The sequence below is a fragment of the Pelmatolapia mariae genome, linkage group LG14 (genome assembly GCF_036321145.2).
Source record: "Pelmatolapia mariae isolate MD_Pm_ZW linkage group LG14, Pm_UMD_F_2, whole genome shotgun sequence".
NCBI lineage: Eukaryota > Metazoa > Chordata > Actinopteri > Cichliformes > Cichlidae > Pelmatolapia > Pelmatolapia mariae.
The window spans coordinates 23,579,924-23,594,659 of record NC_086239.1 but is presented as its reverse complement, the minus strand read 5'-3'; the positions used below and the strand labels follow the sequence as shown (position 1 = coordinate 23,594,659).

General features: G+C 42.4%; 2 protein-coding genes across 2 annotated transcripts; one reads left to right on the top strand and one right to left on the bottom strand.

Moving 5' to 3' along the window:
• Positions 1–115: 115 nt before the first annotated feature.
• gfm1 (G elongation factor, mitochondrial 1) lies at positions 116–13,743 on the top strand. Its single transcript, XM_063494186.1, has 18 exons — positions 116–318; positions 415–567; positions 653–785; positions 3,002–3,206; positions 4,364–4,480; positions 4,670–4,820; positions 6,244–6,398; positions 6,521–6,605; positions 6,727–6,864; positions 7,151–7,252; positions 7,361–7,417; positions 7,529–7,666; positions 8,317–8,399; positions 11,570–11,732; positions 11,842–11,986; positions 12,087–12,247; positions 12,345–12,398; positions 13,238–13,743. Exons 1-18 carry the CDS (start codon positions 244–246, stop codon positions 13,367–13,369), a joined length of 2,247 nt encoding a protein of 748 aa, XP_063350256.1. The 5' UTR covers positions 116–243; the 3' UTR covers positions 13,370–13,743.
• Positions 8,477–14,646, bottom strand: lxn (latexin). Its single transcript, XM_063494191.1, has 7 exons — positions 13,758–14,646; positions 10,468–10,647; positions 10,326–10,388; positions 9,708–9,882; positions 9,358–9,494; positions 9,072–9,134; positions 8,477–8,854 (listed from the first exon to the last, which is right to left on the bottom strand). Exons 1-7 carry the CDS (start codon positions 13,893–13,895, stop codon positions 8,738–8,740), a joined length of 873 nt encoding a protein of 290 aa, XP_063350261.1. The 5' UTR covers positions 13,896–14,646; the 3' UTR covers positions 8,477–8,737.
• Between the last annotated feature and the right edge of the window lie 90 nt (positions 14,647–14,736).

The window sequence follows — 14,736 nt, the reverse complement described above, 5'->3', positions numbered from 1 at the left end:
AACACGTGAAACATTAAAATAAAATTAAAAGAAAGAAAGGGCACAATAAATAAATAATGCGTTTTAAGAGAAAACTTAAACGTTTGTGATTTTGGTACTTCTGGGCTTCCGTAGACCCGGAAGCAGTCGTTTCACAACCAGCTAGGGTCCCGGCGTGACTTTCACCGGGGTGTCAGCAGCACCGGGGTCGTCTAAACAGGGCAATACTACGACCAAGCTGTACTCCACTGAGCTGTTGCCGAGATGAGGGTGTTAAAAGCGGGCATGTTTTTAGCTAAAACGCATCTTTCGGCGCGAGGAAGCGTCACACTTAAAAAGGTAATATTATCTAACCCGAGTCTGCTGACTTGACCTCAGTCCAGTTTGTTTTACAGTCGGTAGATCGAGTGAACTGTGATGGTTTCATATCCTCAGGTGCTCATCAACAGCTGCCGGAGCTGCTCCTCTGGTGTCTTTCCAAGCGAGAGGATCCGCAACATCGGGATCTCCGCTCACATCGACTCTGGGAAAACCACCCTGACCGAGCGCGTGCTCTACTACACCGGCAGGATAGCAGAGATCCATGAGGTGAGTCCGTTTCATTGTCTTCATCAAGCTCTTTTTTCCGTTTAGGTGAGGCTCACGAATGCTTTCCCTCACCTGCGTTGTGTAGGTGAAGGGGAAAGATGGCGTTGGAGCCACTATGGACTCCATGGAGTTGGAGAGACAACGAGGCATCACCATCCAGTCAGCTGCTACATACACCGTGTGGAAAGATCACAACATCAACATAATTGACACGCCAGGTAATTAGACATACACCTAGTAAAAATGTAACTCATTACTGTGGTACTTTGTGTAACTACAAAGTAATGTATGCTGAGGTGAGCTGCACAGGTAGGGTAATTTAGTATTACCTGTTCATTAACTGTCAGTAAATGGTCAAAAATGAATCGACAGACTGATCCGCACTCACCCCAAAGCAGTTTTTACCTCTTGCTCTGCTACTAATGAAGGGAAGGAGGTCAGGTAGTGAATCAGGAAGTGCAGAGGTCATCTATGAAGATACTTACCTGTGTAGGTATTGAGATGTCTAGGAGAGAAGACAATGGACGGTTTTGACCAGATTGTTTAACACAGTCTTGGAGAGTGAGAGGATGCCTGAAGAAAAGAGAAGTGTATTGGTATTGATTTTCACAAAAAGGGTGATGTGCAGAGTTGTAGTAACTACAAAGAATAAAGTTGATGAGCCAGACCGTAAAGCTAGGGGAGGGAGTTGTTGACACTAGGTTAAGAACAGAGGGGATGATCAGTGAGCGCCTTAATATTTAAAGAGAGCTCTACAGATATGATATTTGCTTTTAGAGGGTTGATAGAGAGGTATAGAGAAGGTCAGAAGGAGTTGCACTTTGTCTTTTTTGGATCTAGACAAGCATTTGATGGGGTGCCAAGAGATACTGAGGAAGTCAGGAGTGACGGGGAAGTATGTGAGGGTGGTGCAGGACATGCATGAGGACAGCAAGGCAGTGGTGAGGTGTTGTAGGAGTGACAGATGGGTTTGACTAGGCCCATCCAAAACCTTCATTTTATTTATTTATTTATTTATTTATTTTATGAGCCAGTCAGAGGGGGAATTGCTGGTGTGTTTTGCTGAAGAACCCAAGTGCTCTTGAGCTTCGGGGCACAAACTCATGGTCAGACATTCTCCTTCAAGATTTTCTGCAAGTTGTTCAAGTCGCTCCTGAAGCAGCCTCATTTCCCTATGTTTTTTGGCAAATGTGAGAAGAGCCTTTGTGCTCTTTTTGGTAAGCAGCAGTTTTCTCCTTGAACTTTCCCATGGATCTCATTTTTTTCCCAACTGCTTTCTTATTGTTGAGTCATGAACTTTGACCTTAACTGAGGCAAGTGAGGCATGCAGCTCTTTAGACATTTTTCTGGGTTTTTTCGTGACCTCCTGGATGGGTTGTCAGGGCACTCTTGGAGTTCCCCACTGTTTTCTCCATTTGTGGATAATGCCTGTCATTGTGGTTCACAGGAATCCAATATAAATGGCTTTATAACCATTTCCAGACTGATAAATGTCAATGACTTTGTTTCTCAGCCTTTGACATGATGTGACATGATGTGACATGATGTGTTGCTTTTTGAGATCATTTAACATCACTTCATTTTGTCAGACAGGTTCTGTGTCAGTGATTTCTTGATTCTACAGTAGAAATTCGACTTGTTTGTGGGTAATGAAATTGAAAAGAATGTCGTTAGACAGTTAATGATTTAACGAGGCAGGGGATAATACATTTTCACAGCACTGATGTCATTGGTTGGTTTTCCTTTTGTCCTGATCAGTTTGTTTGAGTCACCCAGCTCAGAAAAACAAAAGAAAAACACACATCCAATATCAAAATTGGTTGATATTTTTGTTTGTTTTAGCTCTCTATAAAACTGCAACATCACCAAAATCCAGCCTTGCTCAGGCTCTTCTTTAAAGCCTTTCTAGTATTCAGGTAATATTAGGCTTTACTCTGTTGTGTGGTTTGCCACAGAAGCCACATGAATTAAAATTCAAGTGTGCTGTAGTCTTCGCACCTTAGTGGTGTTGTAGAGTGAGTCGTGATTGTTTATTCCTATTTTAAACATTTTTGTGCACCTGAGGATCTAAAGCTGCTCACATTGTCTGTTTGGAAGTGGAAAAGTGATTCAGAGCTGATGTAATTGTAACTTTCCTCCATCAAAAATATAACAGAGGATAAAAGTTGAAAGAACTTTGAATGTTATAGTCTCACGTAAAAGCCAGACATGTTTTTCTCAACAGAGAGTGTCAGTGGCCCCGAGTCGTCTATGTTGTAATGCATTTGTTAGCATTTCTATCATTTAATCAGAACCAGTCATGCAGTTGCCACGTCCCTGCTTTGATCATTTTTTTTCTGTCAACTCTTTAACAGCGGTAGAAATGTGAAGGGGTGTGAAGCCACATTTTCAGCACTGTGATTTTGAGTGCGTCTGAACTCGATGTGCCTCACAGGTCACGTGGACTTCACCATCGAGGTGGAGCGTGCGCTGCGCGTGCTGGATGGAGCCGTGCTGGTTCTGTGCGCGGTGGGAGGCGTCCAGTGTCAAACCATGACGGTAAACAGACAAATGAAACGCTACAGCGTCCCCTTCCTCACCTTCATCAACAAGCTGGACCGAATGGGCGCCAACCCCGGACGAGCCCTGCAGCAGATGAGGTACGGTTTGTACACACACGTCACACAGAGAGAACAGTCAGACGCATCAGCATGTTTTACGTTACACCACAGGGCTGATGACTGAAGAATAACGTGTATGGACTGGATGGGCAAATAGCTTTGAAAGACTTTGAGACGTCAGTAGAGAAACTGAGGAGAGATTAATTCTGCCACCTTTACAACCTACGCAAAATTGAAGCATAAACAACTTATCTGAAACCACATCTTGACCTGGTGTGCGTAGCAAGCATAAACGCACGGTATGCTCATGGTGAGAGCTTGCTTTAAAGACAAGTTCAGGAGCTGATGATCACCTTTACTAGCTCGAAAGAGATATTTAAGGAGTAGCTGACTTCCTAAGGTCTCACTTGCATAGGCCCATGTGCTCCAAAATGAATGTCCTCTTCAGGCACCATGATTGGTGCTTTAAGCAGTTTTTAATTGGATAATAATACAGATTAGGTGATAATTGCATTAACTTATCAGCAATGTGTGTATTTAACATTTGCATTACCAAACCATGTGACTTAATTCTACTTATACTTTTAAGATATCAGCTGAGGGGCCACAGTGACCTTATTGGATGGATCTGGGTGCCTTTAAATGATATATTTATTATAGGTTGCAGTTTAAAAAACAAAATCATACACACCCTAAATCCTTAGAGGTAACTTGAAAGTAATCAAACACACTTTACTTGAACTTTTATTTTTAACTCCATGTTTCAGTCTTCAGATCTTTAGCAAGAAGAATCCCTTGAGAAAATGTAGACCAGTCCTTGTATCTCAGCTTTTTCATGTGTGCCAGTCTGACAGTGTTAAGTGTTTCATTAATGCAGCAAACACAAAGACTAACTTGTTAATCAATAACACAGCTTGTAAATGCAGTAAAACAAATATATTTAACCCATATTCCACATTGCACACTAGATTGCAGTGTAGTAATCAATATTTTTTCCCTGTCTGTTTGCACATTTGGTGTATTCAACGTTTCTTTTCCTGGATTTTTATTATTTTATTAGTTTGCATGAAATCAAAGAGCAGTAAAATGTGAGAATATGCAGGAGCTCTTTAGGTTCTTGCAGTAAGCAGCTGTGTGTTTCCTTTTTGGATTTTTTCACAGTTTTAAAGAAACTTTTTACTTTTTTCTTTTTTAAGATCCAAACTGAACCACAACGCAGCGTTTGTGAACATCCCCATCGGGCTGGAGGGTAACATGCGTGGCATCATTGACCTCATAGAGGAGCGGAGCATGTATTTCGAAGGACAGTTTGGGTAAGATAAATTTATGTGTAAATGGGTGTTTTTTATTTTCCCTCTGCCATAAATTAGACTTAAGGTCAGCTATTGTACAATTAAACTGTTGCGATCTGCATCAGTCCCATAGAAACTGTGGATAAGACCAAGTTTCCTTACGAGTTTGATCTGTATAAAATATTTAAAGCTGCGTCGTGCTTCCTGCAGGCAAACTATCCGCTATGATGAGATCCCGGCAGATTTTCGAGCTGAGGCCTCAGACCGCAGGCAGGAACTGGTGGAGTGTGTCGCCAATGCTGATGAAATCTTGGGAGAGATGTTCCTGGAGGAAAAAATTCCAACCAAAGATGATCTGAAGGTTTGAGAGACCAGTTTGTGTGAAATCTAACAGTGTCAACTAAACCCCCACAAAAACAAACAAACAAACAAACAAAATCCTCAATTAAACCCGCTGGTATCTGAGGTATAGTCACTGGTTATTTGGTCATTTCATTAGGTACGTCTGTTCAACTGTTCGTTAATCTGAATATCTAATCAGCCAATCACATGGCAGCAACTCAGTGCATTAGGCATGTAGACAGGGTCAAGACAACCTGCTGAAGTTCAAACCGAGCATCGGACTGGGGAACAAAGGTGATTTAAGTGACTCTGGATATGGTATGGTTGTTGATGCCAGCTTGGTTTCAGAAGCTTCTGATCTCCTGGGTTTTTCCTGCACAACCATCTCTAGAGTTTACAGAGAATCGTCAGAAAAAGAGAAAACATCCATTGAGCAGCAATCGTCTGTGTGTAAATGCCTTGTTGATCCCATAGGTAAAAGATCAGTAGGGCAACAATAACTTAAATAATAACCACTTGTTATAACTAAGAAATGCAGTTCATGAATGTACATCACATTGAACCTTGTAGCAGATGGGTTACAGCAGCAGAAGACTGCAACTGACGGTACAACTTACATGAACTCACCAAAATTTGACAACAGAAGATTGAAAAAAGGTGCTGTGGTCTGAGGACTGTTTCTGCTGTGACATTCAGATGGTCCGAATTTGACATAAACGACATGAAAGTATGGATCCATCCTGCTTCTTATCAGCAGTTCAGTTTGGTGCTGATGTAATGGTGCGGGGGATACTTTGGCCTCTTAGTACCATCTGAGGAATGATTAAATGCAGCAGCCTACCTGAGTATTGTTGCTGACCGTGCAGGTTCTCTTTATGACCACTGTGCACCAATCTTCAAGCAGGATAACACATCATGTCACAAAGCTCAAATCATCTCAAACTGGTTTCTTGAACATGACAATTAGTCCATTGTACTCAAATGAACGCCACAGGTCACCAGATCTCAACCTAGTAGAGCACCTTTGCGATGTGGTGGAACATGAAATTCACATCATGGATGTGCAGCTGATGAATCTGCAGCAACATTGCGATCCTCTCATGTCAACATGGATGAAAATACCTCAGGAATGTTTCCTTTGCCGTAAAGAATTAAGGCAAAAAGTAGGTCCAACCCAGTACTGTCACGGTGTACCTAATATAGTGACCGGTGATTGTATTTCAGACTTGATACAAGTGGTGGCGATCCAAAGAAGCAAACATATCTGAGAGTCAGTTTTGATCAGTCCTGAAATACCAAATTTGGCATCATCAGTTACCCCAAACTTTGTAATCCTGAAAATCATTCAGAATTTTCACATCCAAATTTTGAGATTAACATTTCACATCAGCGAAGCGCAAAAACCATTTGTCTCAATCAGTTTTCACCTCACTGCCTTCCAGGCAGCAATCCGCCGGGCTACGGTGCAGCGTCTCTTCACCCCAGTGTTGGTGGGCACAGCGCTGAAGAACAAAGGTGTCCAGCCTCTACTGGACGCCGTCCTGGATTACCTGCCCAACCCCAGTGAAGTCAAAAACTACGCCATCCTCAATGAAGAGTGAGTATGAAGAGGAACGTCAGTTTGCATGCAAAGTGTCCTGAAACTGTAGATTTAAATCAGTATCAGATTAAAAGTTGTTTTTTTTCCACTAACATTGGCGGGTTTTTCCACTCTGTTAGAGATTCCACTGAAACCAAAAAGATTCAAATGGACCAAACGAGAGACTCTGCAAACCCCTACGTTGGTCTGGCTTTCAAACTGGAGGTGATTCAGTTTGACAGAGAGCATCTGTTCTGTCTCATGTCCTCGTAATCTCTCTATTTCTGCACATTTGTGCAATAGAAATACTTCAGTTTGTCATGCTCTGCTATTTCCTGTCTTTCAGGCCGGGAGGTTTGGTCAGCTGACGTACATACGAGTGTATCAAGGCTGTCTGAAGAAGGGAGAATATATTTACAACACACGCACAAGCAAGAAAGTCAGAGTTCAGAGGCTCGTGCGTCTTCATGCTGATCAGATGGAGGTAAGAGCAAACCGGCGTTGCGTCAGCAGGCTGTGAGAGGTCACAGTTTTCCATCTGTGGTTTGCACATTAAACAGCAGAGCAGCATGACTGGTCAGAAAGATTGGGTTCCTCTTTTTGGCTTTAATCAAGTGTGTAGATATCAACCACATCCCCTGTGACACCAAAACAACATGTTTGCGCCCATCTTCTATCAAAACAAGATGTGAAACTGTTTTTTAGTCATTCCTATCATCATTTTTAAAAACAATCATCCTCCTTTTTGTGCTCTCTCTCTGCTTTGAAAGGATGTGGATGAGGTTTATGCGGGAGATATCTGTGCCCTGTTTGGAATCGACTGTGCCAGCGGAGACACTTTCACATCCAAGACAACTGCTAACCTGTCCATGGTAAGAAGCAAAGGACACCCGAAAGACAAAGAAACCTGCTTCTTTTTAAAGTGTTTTTGTGCCTCATGAGAAGCATTTTCATTTGATGTAAATTTTGAACACCCACAGGAGTCCATTCACATCCCTGAACCTGTCATTTCCATGGCGATGAAGCCAGCCAACAAGGTAAAAATACTCGTTTAACCTGAAAGAAATGCCTTATATTATAACTCTAGTCTTAAATCCACCTCTTTGTCACTCCCTCTTATTATTAATTCCTCTTGTGCAACTGAACAGAACGACCTAGATAAATTCTCCAAAGGAATCAACCGTTTCACCAGAGAAGACCCGACGTTTAGAGTGCATTATGACACTGAGAGCAAAGAAACCATCATCTCAGGCATGGGCGAGCTGCATCTGGAAATCTACTCACAGGTACTCACTTAGACAGGTCGCACGTTTAATGTAGCTTTCATGGGACATTTCATCAAATCCATTATATAATGTGGGGATAATTATTTCATCTCCCTGCTGAATCTGTAAGTTTGCTCGCTTAAAAAGAAACGAACAGGCTTGGATTGGTCTTGTAGTCCATTCCAGCCTCGTGCAGGTCCACACTCTTCTCCCTGTTGTCCATTGGAAAGAAACTGATTGTGTGGACAGGTGTGCTTTAAACACACAAGTTGATATCAGGAGTGTGTAATTGATTGACTGATTGCAATCTGTGTGCCCAGTTTGGATGAAGGGGATCGAATACTTGTTTCGCTCAAGGACATTCAAATCAATTTCTAATGTTTATGTAACAGATTTGTGATCTTCTGTCTCTCTACTTTAGAAACTACTAGAAAAATTAGGCTGTTCATTTCTTTGTGAGCAAACGAACAAATTCAGTGAGGGAATGAAATAATTTAGTCTTTGGGCTCACCAGCATTGCTTTATCTCAGGCTAATTTTGGAGTTTGGAGTAAAGTACTTCAGTAGTATTTCCATGAAGGCTTTAATTCTGCAAATTAACAGATCTCTGTTCTGAGTAACCTTTATGATCTAATCCAAGTTTATTTTTGCTCTTCTTCTTTTTCCTCTCAGAGGATGGAGAGGGAATACAACTGCCCCTGTGTGATGGGAAAACCCAAAGTAGCTTTCAGAGAGACGATCACCAGTCCCGTACCGTACGTCCTGATAGTCTTTGTCCTTACGCATGCACGCACACATACGCACACACATGAGAAATACTACTTTTTCATTGTAAACAGTTTATTTAGGCTAAAATAGACCAAACACAGACATTTAAAACAATTTCAGTATATCATATACTTATGAGTTAAACAAGCATTTAAGAGTGTAAATTCTAGGTTTCAGCAGTAGATCTGTGCCTAGTGCTTGTAGCGTCATCATAAAAAACAAAACAAACAAACAAAAAAAACCAAAACATTTATGCTCCAATATTTGACCCCACAAGATGTGAGGACAAATAAGTGGTCTTGGCTGTGTGATGAACACCCACAGCTTAGTTAGTCTTTGGAGATTTTTCCCTTTCATGGCGGTGAGGCAGCCGCTTCATCTGCAGCACTTTAACCCCCTCTGCAGGAGACCAGGTAAACATCATCTTCCAGTGAATGATTTCCTGTATCGGCACAGAAAAATGTCAGATATGCGAGATGTCTGGATGCAAAAATGTGGCTCAGATTGAATAGCAAAGTTTAGCATGAGTGCAGATCAGTAAAGTGCATGTTTAATTTACTCCAACACACCACAAGTACCAAATCGATTAGGATTATAAAAAGTGTCTTATTTTAGCATTTCAGGCTTTTTAAAGACATTTTTTTTAGCCAAGTGTCTACCTGGGACACCATTTCATGCAGCAGTGTGTGACAGTCAAACTCCAGGTGGTCCTCCTCAGTTGTCTGTAGGAAACAAAAAGAGTCCAGTAGGAATTTTAAAGGCTTAATACATTTGTTTATATGGCCGACATAACCTGTCTTGTTTTACCACATGAAGGACTTTTATTGACAATCTGTATGTATTCAGTAAATCGTGCAGACATGGGGCTTAAAAAAAAAAAAAGAGTGGGGGGGATGATCAATTTCTTATAATACGCTCATATTTAAATTTTTGTAAAGCACCTACCAGCTGAGTGATGTTGGCCACCTGAGCCACGTTGTACAGAGTGTTTTCAGTGGATTCATTCAGCATGATGAAGCTGGAGGCCAGAATGCCCAGATGCCAAAAAGGCTTCATGTCGGGCTCGATGTGACCGTAGTTGTCTGGGGGAAGTTTAGAGTTCTCAGTTACGTCTCATCTCTCAAGCATCCTGCGTTCATGATGACAGCACTTGTGTTGTCAATGTTTAGAGGAACACCGCAGCACCGACAGTGTTGAAATGCCTGAACGCAGCTGTTGTGCAATATCTGACTTTCAGTGTTGATTGGGTGGAACTGCAGTAGCTTGCACAGCTAAGCCTGTTTTATTGGACTTACCTGGTAAGTACTGTGCAGACATCAGAGTTTGGTTGGTCTTGTATTTTTGGTATAGAGCCTCTTCTTGAGCTTTAATGTCAATTTTAAGGAGCTCCTCACATGAGGCTTTGACTTCAGGTGGCTGTTGCCCTTTTCCTTTTGGAAAGAAAAGCTCTGCAGAGCAAGTCTGTGTAGTCTGAAGGAGTTAAACAAAACAAAGTTAGCAAAAAACGAATAGTAAAGGCATTCTTAGTGAGCAAGAATGGGAGTAGATGTAGCCCAGATGAGTCAAGGTTGCACCACACCATCATACAAGCTAACATAAGCCTCCTTTTATAGGCTGTTTAGTCATTCTTGTCAGACCTGCTCACACTAAAGCCGGACGCTGTGAGATTGTTTACCATACCTAAGATTTATTGGATGTTTCAACAGGCGGCAGGAAACACAGATAACTCTGTGTTTGGGAGTGGATGAAGACATTTATTCAGATTACCTCCACCCTATTTGAGAGGTTGATCATTACTCTTTGTGGTACTTAAGCTGCAGCTGCACCCCGCCCCCCCTCCCTCCTCCACCGTTATGTCTTCTTTCCTCACATTGTGGTTAAAAGAAAAAAAAAAAAAAAAAAAAAAGTCCTACATTGCTTATGATATCATTCACCGAGAGCTCCAGCTGATACTTTCTTCCGGAGTCTGCCACATCCTGAAAGAAAAATTGGAAATTCAAGTTTATTTATTTACAGTGACATATTCACATATTTCAGTGTTGAAGTTCAGCTGACCTCCGCGTTCCCACTGTGGACCGTCTGCACTCCGATCAGCCTGAATGGTGAACCGTACCGGGTGTTGAGGTAGTGTTGGACCACCTGAGCTGCCCTCCAAGCAGGGTAGTGATTTGGGTTCAGCTCACCAGTTGCCATCACATCCTCCTCCTCGGCTCCCTCCTCTGTCCGTGCCTCTATCTGTGGGTGGAAAGTGGAGGGAGAGGGAAAAAGAGTGAATGAGCACAGAAGATGGTTATTGTGCAAGGCTTCCAGTTCCTGGAGGACTTTGCTCTTTAGGTGTGAGCAGCTATGTAGACAAACACAGCTTTGCACACAACAGCCACTGAGCAATACAGGAAAGAAACCATGTGTTTTCTTACAGGGTGAAGTGATACGCAGCTGTGAAGTGTCCCAAACTGAATTAAAGTGGGGAGTGAATCTCTGCCAACTGGAATGTTTTTTTTCCTCCCCACAGTTGGTGTTCCGAGTCAGCTGCTCCTCGCGCAAATGGAAAGAACTTCCCACTTCCTCCGACAGTAGAGTTCACTGAGGACTGCCCCTTTTTAAAGAGACAGAGCCCTTTTTAACACTTCCTCCTGACTTTAAAAAAAAGAAAGAAAAAAAAAGCAAAAAAAAAAAAAAGCAGCGCTTTACAGCAAACAGACCTCTGCAAATGTTTGCAACTTAGTAAAGTAGGTCAAATTTGGTTATATAGTAATGGAGAGTTTCAGCTTCAGTTAAATATGAAGGAAATGTTCACATTTTAGTGGATAGAGCTGGAGATTAAGTATACTTGGTATTGGTACAATCTTATATTTGGAGTAAATTAAAGATCCCCAACAGACATATTTATAAATACAATTTCATCAATCATCAGAAGTACTGAATAGTTAAAGTTACATCTCATCTTTCCTCATTAAAACAGCCTAGGATATGCAAATACTTTGTTATAAACCCAAAATAAAACTGTTTAAACATTGCAGGACTTAAACCTACTTTAGTTTCTTAAGAGTATTTTTGGTTTTGTTGGTTCTTTGATTTGATTGGTGCATACATTTGGATCATCTATTTCCTGTTGTGTTGCTCTATGTTAACAAGTGGTCCCCCCACTCTCTCGTAGATTTGACTTCACCCATAAGAAGCAGACTGGTGGCTCCGGGCAATACGGTAAAGTCATCGGAGTTCTCGAGCCTCTCGAGTCAGACCATTACACCAAACTGGAGTTTGAAGATCAAACTGTTGGAACCAACATCCCAAAGCAGTTTGTGCCAGCTGTTGAAAAGGCATGCAAACACTTTCACGTGGTCTCGCAGAATAAGTTTTAAACACAAGTCAAAGCAATTCCAAATTTTAAGTCTTGATTTTCTCCCTCCTTCCCCCATCGTGCTGCAGGGCTTCAAGGACGCCTGTGAGAAGGGCCCTCTGAGTGGGCACAAGATCTCAGGAGTCCGATTCCTCCTGGAAGATGGAGCGCACCACATGGTCGACTCCAATGAGATCTCCTTTATCCGCGCAGGAGAGGGCGCTCTAAAACAAGGTGAGGACGCCCTTCTGTTTGTTTTTTTCCCCATTTGTGTCCGATTCAGCTGAAAAATATCTGGTTTATGCTGCCGCTGGGTTCACCGTTTTCTCCATAGCTATGGAAAAGGCCAACGCAGTCATCCTGGAGCCAATCATGTCTGTGGAAGTCGTTGCACCCCAGGAGTTTCAAGGAGCCGTCATTGCTGGAGTAAACCGCCGCCACGGCGTCATCACAGGACAGGATGGGGGTGAAGGATACTTCACTCTTTATGCTGATGTAAGTCCACTAAATATAAACGTACAGTGCTTATCTACAGATTTACCCTCTTTTTCGTCCTCCTTTAACTCGAATGTCATCCTGTTTGTTCCAACAGATCCCACTAAATGACATGTTTGGTTACGCCACAGAGCTGCGCTCTTGTACTGAGGTAAGTTCAAAAACATAAACCTGACAGTCAGGTAATGTTGAGGAATGAGTTCAATTCAAGTTTGTTTTTCAAATGATATCATAGACCATATGCAAGGTGTTTAATATGAGGTAAAGCCTCCTGTGGATGTGGTGAAAGTGGTCACCCGTCTGTGCAAAGACTGTATAAGTATTCAATCTGTTGTCAAAGAACTGCCCTCCATTTTTGGACGTTTGCAGCGGTTGCGTTTGCCTCTGATGAGCATGCTGATCCTGCATGTCCCAGTCATCCTCGACAGGAAACATGTTACAACATAATGCTGGTCAAGGAAGCATCTGGATATGCTCCTCATCCAGGAGGGCCTGCACTACTCTGGCAGCGTGGAGGGGTGGGGGACATCTTTCTGCTGAACCAGCTGCAGGGTGGGGTACTGCCATAACAATGATTAGCTCCAATCATTGTTAGCTCATCTCAGGACGTCTGTCCAGTCACATTTCCATCAAGAACAATCAAATCAGAGCTGGTGCTCTAAGCAGAGGCTTGAACATGCATGTAATGACATGTATGACAGTATGCAGTCTGCTGAAGCCTCTGCCTGCTATGTAGCCCATTTGTGCTACTTTGATAGCCTACAGCTGGAGTTCACAGTAAAAACTGGAGGCTTCTTGGATGAGTGCGTCAAGTGTGTTGATCAGGTCCTGGATTTTGGCAACTAGATATGATTCAAGGAATTTTTAGCGAGAAAAATTCGATGGATTGGAGATGTGCAAGGACAAAAATAGAGGAAATTATTGAAATCAGACATGGTTTGTAGAAGAAGACAGCTGAATTGCTAACATGTTGTGTCATTGTTTATTCAGGGGAAAGGAGAGTACACCATGGAGTACAGCAGATATCAGCCCTGTCTGCCCACCACACAAGAAGAACTCATCCACAAATACTTGGAGGCTACAGGACAGCTGCCAGCGAAGAAGAACAAGTGGAAGAGCTGAGCTCATCATTTTCTCCTCATCCTCAACCACAACTCTACACAAAAACAAGATTTTACTTTCCTTTAGTTGTTTAATCCCCCCCTCCTAATGTCTGCCTCACGTGGAAAGACTATTTATTACCTGCATTTTAGCAACAGTTAAGTCTGCAGACAGCGTTTAAGCTCAGAGTTTTGACTTGAGCTTATAATGGCTTTTGTACTATGTACAGAAAGGTCTTTATGTTATAATGATTGCAACAAAGACGTATTACCTTCAAATGTACTTGCATGAGTCTGTGTGTCAGTCATTTCACAATAACATCTTAGAAACATTTCATCCCTCCCTTCAAATCCAGCTACTAAGCAACACAAACCACAGCACAACAGTCGTCCACCGGGTTGCTCCTCACCTGCTCAGATTCATCCGCCGTCTCAGGTATGCTGTTGGGATGAGCTGACGTGTCCGCTGAGGCAGTCGGAGGGCTGATTGTCACGTCGGGACTCCCACTTACTCCCATTAACACAGCCAGAACGACAACGAGCCTCATTATTTCAAACGGACGCTGGGAGAAAACCAGTAACGACTTCAGTGGAAGAGCGCAGGCGGGGAAATGACTGTTCTGTGAGAGTGGAGTTATGTAAAGAGGAGGAGGAAGCAGAGAGAAGAGACTGTCCAGATCCCGCTGTCTTCCTGCAGCAATCTGTATCCAAACAAACTGCTCCACTTTATCTGCTGTGCTCTCAAGCGGCTCAGTTTGTCAGCACTGAGATGTTCAAACACACTGACAAGCAGACGTGAGCAGTTCTTGGACAATTATTGCATTAGAGCTGCAGGTGTGATTAATCAAAGAGCTTGGCGCTGGGCTGCTGTTTGTCACTTTAAATTTAGGGGAGGAAGACTTTTACTTTGCCAGATTAAACATGTTTCTGCCCAATATCAGCTTGCCAAAGGAAAAACTGAAAAAATGTTTAAGACTAGGTGGTCTGCATTTCACATTTTGTAAACAATAATTTTTTTTTTTTAAATAATACAAATGCTCTTGTTGACCTTGAAAGCCGTAGTTCAGGAAACACATTTGGGACGTGCCCACAGACATCAGTGTAAGATTGTTTCTGCCAACTTTTATCCTGTTAACTGACTGGGAGAGGAAAAAGAACAGATTGGACACAGACCTGTGGGACAAAATGGACTGTTGCAAAGAATAATCTGACACCCTGATAGCATGTTCTAGCTCCTGGGTTTGCTATCTAAAAGCTCTGGCTCCCATTTGACTCATTGTGTTTGTTCACGGATTAGTCAATGAAATGGAAAATTAAATGCTGCTTTTCAACAGCTGCCATTCTTAAATATTCAGTTTACTGACGGCAAATGAACGATAATGGTTGCAT

Coding starts and splice junctions, on each gene's coding strand:
- lxn (XM_063494191.1), bottom strand. CDS start 13,895: ATGAGGCTCGTTGTCGTTCTGGCTGTGTTAATGGGAGTAAGTGGGAGT. Junction 10,648..13,757: donor CGGCGGATGAATCTGAGCAG/GTGAGGAGCAAC, acceptor TTCCACCCACAG/ATAGAGGCACGGACAGAGGA. Junction 8,855..9,071: donor TGCATGAAATGGTGTCCCAG/GTAGACACTTGG, acceptor GTGCCGATACAG/GAAATCATTCACTGGAAGAT.
- gfm1 (XM_063494186.1), top strand. CDS start 244: ATGAGGGTGTTAAAAGCGGGCATGTTTTTAGCTAAAACGCATCTTTCG. Junction 6,606..6,726: donor GTCTGGCTTTCAAACTGGAG/GTGATTCAGTTT, acceptor CCTGTCTTTCAG/GCCGGGAGGTTTGGTCAGCT. Junction 7,418..7,528: donor CGATGAAGCCAGCCAACAAG/GTAAAAATACTC, acceptor GCAACTGAACAG/AACGACCTAGATAAATTCTC.